This window comes from Fukomys damarensis, unplaced genomic scaffold (assembly GCF_012274545.1).
Source record: "Fukomys damarensis isolate Sample0158 unplaced genomic scaffold, DMR_v1.0_HiC HiC_scaffold_37, whole genome shotgun sequence".
Lineage (NCBI taxonomy): Eukaryota > Metazoa > Chordata > Mammalia > Rodentia > Bathyergidae > Fukomys > Fukomys damarensis.
In genome coordinates, this window is record NW_022900949.1 from 9098552 (window position 1) to 9103714 (window position 5163).

The following is a 5163-nucleotide window of genomic DNA, read 5'->3' on the forward strand; positions in this document are numbered from 1 at the left end:
ACAGGTTGGGTGACTCGGGAGCTGGGCGGCGGAGGACACGGTGCGGGGCCCCGTTCTAGGGGGAGGTCCTAGCGAGGGCGCCTCCGGGGGCGTCCGAGTCCCGGAATTCATTGACCCGGGGTTGAAGCCCCGAGTCCCTGCGATCTGTTTCCTCTAGGTCCTGGGGGCTCCTGACTCCAGGAGACATTTGTCAACCTTGGGGAACCTTATGAGGGACCCAGGGGTAGAGGCTCTATGTGGAAGGATCTTGAGGGATCTTGGCTCCAGGGGCCCCCGAGAGCCAGTCGTCGCTGAGCGACCCCCGCCACACGCACACACACCTTGAGGCTTCCCGAGCCCGGGAGATCCCTTGTTTGCCAGCGGGCGTGTAGTTATAAGACATCTTTGTGTTGGAGAGGCGTGATTGATTGCGATGTGTAGGAGCGGGAGGGGTTTGCAGGTCTTCCGACTCCATCTACTTCATTTTGCTTCTTTCCAGGGCTGGGGATTGAATCCAAGGCCTTTGCCCTGAGCTCCATCCCCAGCCACCAGCCCCGCCTGCCTTTTTATTCTGAGTCGGAATCACGCTAAATCGCTGAGTTGCCCAGATTGGCCTCGAACTTGGGATCCACCTGCCTCATCCTTCCAGAGTGCTGGGATAACCGCGACCCAGCTCTCTAAGATGCCTTGAGAGAGGCCCGGCACAGGAAGCCAGGCTTCCCGGGCGCTGTCTGCCCTGGAGGCAAGTGGATGCTTGACTGGTAGAACAAGGAGTCCGGTCCCAGCGTTCCCAGTGCCCCGCCAGTTCACACGCTCCTACCTGCTGTGGTCTCTGATTATCCTTCCTAGGTGTGACCCTCTGCTGGCCACCCGTGCCGAGGCAGCCACGCTCGTTAAACTCGGGCAGCCCTCATATGCTGCTGGAAACAGGATAGGCTGTGGTTCGCCACCTTTGAGAAGCATCTGCCAGGTTCTCAGCTGGTCTGGAGGCCAGAGAGGGGTCCTTTCTCAAAGTGCAGCTGTGTTCGTTCATCTCACTTCACCCAGGCAGCAAAACATTTGTGGTTTCCAGTTGTACTCTGGATCCCTAACTCCCCATCCCCTTCCTAAACAAGCCTGACTCAGTTTTCTAGCCTATACAACAGGGACAGCTCTGCTTCCTACCCTGCAAGGTGAGGATGAGTGAGTTAATGCAAAGGGTTTATCAGATTGCCTGGGACATAGCCAGTGACACGTAAAGGTCAGCTGCTAGTTATGAGTTTTTCTTAGTGTGGACATACCGTGTGCCCATATTTGTGATGAGTGCTACTGTGATCACAGTGGTGACCCAGAATAGTATCAGTCCCTGCCTTCAGAGTTATGTTCGCATGAGGGAAAATAAGTAGCTGAGCCAGTGGTACACACTCATCAACCCAGTACTCTGGGAGGCTGACGCAGGAGGGTTGCAAGTTCAAGCCCAACCCTGGCACCTTACAGAATTAGCAAGACTCTTATCTCACAATTAAAAAAACATTTTAAGAAGAGAGGAGGATGTAGCTCAGTGTGAACCTGTCTTCCATCCCCAGTACCACACACAAAAATTAATTTAAATGTTTTTGTTTGTTTTTGTTTTTTGAGACAGGATCACTCTATGTAGTTGAGACTGACTGGAACTCACTATGTAACCCAGGCTGGTCTTGAACTCACAGCGATCCTCCTGCCTCAGCCTCCCCAGTGCTGGGATTACAGGCATGCACCTGGCAAAAATAAATAAAATTTTTAAAAGGCCAATCACAAGTAAGCCAGTAAATGTTCACTAATCATACTGTCTGGTGGTGGTTAGTGCTTTGAAGAAGAAATTGTCACCAGGGAAGGTTTCCCTGAGAAGGTGGCATCTGAGAGCTAGGGAAGTGGCATTTTGGCTTGCTTTTGTTGTTTTCGTTGTTGTTTGGAGACGGAGCCTTGCTGTGTCGTTCAGGCTGGCCTGGAACTCACTGTGTAGCCCAGGTGATTCCCCTGCTTCAGCCTTCTGAGTGCTGGGATGACAGGTGTGTACCACCATGCCTAGCCCTTAGGTGTTTGTTGGGAGGATTGTTCCTCATGACAAGAACAGCCTGTGCAAAGGGCCTGGGGCAAGACAGAGCCTGAGGCACAGTGAGGAGGCCCAAGTGTGTGGAGGAAAGGGGTGAGGAGGAAGGAGGGAGCGCAGAGAGGGAATGAGTAGGTCACGCAGGGCCTTTGGGACTGTCGAGGCATTTGTAGCAATGAAGAGCCATAGGATTTTCAGCCAGATGGTGACATAGCCCAGCTTGCACACTGAGTGGGTCCCGATCCGCTTCCTAAGCTATGTAATAGCTTGCCTGGTGGTCAGCGGCTTTAAACATTGCTGCACATGGTGATCCCAGTGCTGGGAAGACAGGCAGGGGCCGCAGCCCGCCTCTCCTGGAGCCGCTGGCAGGAGGTCTCAGCGCCTGGTCATAAGCTCTGTCGTGTCTCTGGTGACCTTGTCACATAGGCCGGCCCTGTTTGGAATGGGAGCGGGCAGTCGATACCAAAGCCTGAGTTCCTGGAGGTGAGATGGCTGGGGACATCTCGGGATCAGCCACCACCATCCCGGGGGGCCTCCCTGTGGAGAACAGAGCTTGAGGCTGACACAGAGGGCGGGGACTCAGACCGAGTCCCAGAGAGGGAAGGCAGTTTGTGGAACACTGCACAGCAAGTGGGTGAGTCGGCTGGGCTCTCAACCCGGATGCCCTCCTAGGCCCTGTGAATAATCAGAGAGGGCCAGGGATGTCTCTGACCCAGCTTCACCTTGACTTTTGAAATTTTGTATGTTTTTGTGGTGCTGGGGATTGAACCCAAGGCCTGCGCACTGAGCTGCATTCCCAGCCGCACTTTAAACATTTCCCGTGCGTCACCACGCCCGGCCCAGCTTCTCACGCAGTGCTGTTCATTCTTGTGCCCAGCTGTCCAGGTTGAGCTGCGGAGGACCCGCACTGTGCACCGGCGGGCAGCATGGTGACCGAGCGGGAGGTGGAGGCCATCGGGCAGACCCTGGTGGACCCCTCGCAGCCCCTGCAGGCCCGATTCCGGGCCCTCTTCACGCTGCGTGGGTTTGGCGGCCCCGATGCCATCGCCTGGATCAGCCAGGCCTTCCGGGACGAGTCGGCCCTGCTGAAGCACGAGCTGGCCTACTGCCTGGGCCAGATGCAGGACGCCCGCGCCATCCCCGTGCTGCGGGACGTGCTGCGGGACAAGGGCCAGGAGCCCATGGTGCGCCACGAGGCGGGTGAGCAGCCCACCCTTCCGCCCTGCACACAGCCACTGCAGGTGACCGTTCTCGGGGGTGGCCAGCTGGCTCTCCTGTGAAGGGTCACGTAGTAAAGATTTTCAGCTCTGTTTTACAGACGGCACCGGCCGCAGTGACTCCTAAAAGTTACCCCATCAGTGGCACACACTTGTCATCCCAGTTCGGGGAGGCTGAGGCAAGAGGATTGCAAATTTGAACCCAGACTGAATAACTTAGTGAGACCTTGTCTCAGATACCCCAGGCCTCAGGGCCTTGGCACGTGCCACTCCCCCTCTTGCTTAAGGCTGCCTTGGTCTGCTGACTCCCCTCCCTCACATCCCAGCTTAAAATCTCCCGTACAAGAGGCTCCCTAAAGGGCTGGAGCTCCTTGTCCCCTGTGGCACTAGGTGTAATGATGTCCTCTCTCTGTCCATGGGGGGGCACTGTCTGGGGCGAGCTGTTTGGCTGGTCACTGCAACCTTGTGAGGTTCCAGGCCAAGTCCAGGTCCTGCAGAAGGATTCTGATTGGTCCACTTTGGAGTCTGTATGTGCTGCTGCTCCAATCGGCCATGGCTAGGGGTGGGGCGACAGCTGGTTGATGGCTCCCATGAGGTGGTGAGCATTCCCTGCTCATCCAGCCTGAGCTCTGGTTTGTTCTTAGGGGAGGCCCTGGGCGCCATCGGGAACCCGGAGGTTCTGGATCTCCTGAAGCAGTACTCTGCCGACCCTGTGCTTGAGGTAAGGAGAGCCTTGGCATCCATTTCTAGTTGCCAGGGCAACTGTTTAGCCAAGGATGTTCCAGGGATGAGGGAGGGGAGGGGAGCAACTGGGAGGGACCCCACCTCCTCAGCACGGTATCCAGTCACGCCAGGTCTCCCTGTTCTGTCCCTCTGCTGTCCCTCCTCGGCCCCCTGGACCCTGCAGGGTCTCCTGCTTCAACTATGGCCATTTCTTCCTCTTTTTGGATTGAACCCAGAGCCTTTGTAGTGAACAGCATTCTGAGCCCTTTATTATTGTTTGAGACAGAGTCTTGCTGAGTTGCCCAGGCTGGGCTTGAACTTGCAGTCTTTCTGCCTCAGTCTCCCAGAGCTCAGGGTTGAGGGATGTGCGCCAGCAAAGTCGGCCTTTGAAAGTAGAAACTGAAGCAGATTTAGTGCATTCCAAACTGTGCAGGCATCCACACTAGCTATCTCATCGCCTCAAAAAGAAGCCCCAGCCCTGGGCACCCATGAGTCCACTTCCTGCCTCTGGGGTCGCCTGTCACGGGTGTTTCCTACGCTACGCTGTGTCTGACATCTCTCACTGAGCACTGCGTCCTTAGAGTCCTCAAGGTCCCGCAGCCTGGCTGGCGAGTGTCACAGTCTCCTTTTCCTGGCCAAGTAATATTCCAGCGCGTGGGTGGAATATTCTGTATCCATCAGTCCATCTGTGGACGCTTTCCCTGTCTCCACTTTGGGCCGCTGTGAATGGGGCTGCTGTGGAGGATCTGTGTGAAGCCGAGGCCCGGATCTGCTACTCACAGTGCTGGTGGGGCACGGGATTTAGCTCAGTGGCACCGTGCGTGCCTCACAAGCGCAAGGTCCTGAGTTTGATCCCTGGCACCAGAAACAAAAGACACACACACACACACACACACACACAAGCACTCAGAAGCACTAGTGGCCTTTCATTCCCTCAAGACTGCATCCCAAGTCCCTGCACAGCTTAGTTGGACCCTGCTATCCCTCAGCCACTCACTTCCACCTGGGCCTCTCTGCTGGTCCTCCGCGGCGCTGCCTCCGGGCCTTTGCACTGGCCACACCCTCCCCCCCTGCAGGTAGCAGAGACGTGCCAGCTGGCGGTGCGGCGGCTGGAGTGGCTACAGCAGCACCCCGGGCAGCTGGGGGCCACTGGTCCCTACCTGTCGGTGGACCCCG

The 5163-nt window shown here is 56.7% G+C and overlaps 1 protein-coding gene across 1 annotated transcript; it reads left to right on the plus strand.

Moving 5' to 3' along the window:
- Positions 1–73: 73 nt before the first annotated feature.
- Dohh (deoxyhypusine hydroxylase) lies at positions 74–5162 on the plus strand (the record flags this gene model as incomplete). Its single annotated transcript, XM_010635099.2, has 4 exons — positions 74–1151; positions 2925–3247; positions 3909–3985; positions 5064–5162. Coding segments are annotated over exons 2-4 (450 nt in total), but the record flags the coding sequence as incomplete, so codon positions are not given.
- Position 5163: the final 1 nt, after the last annotated feature.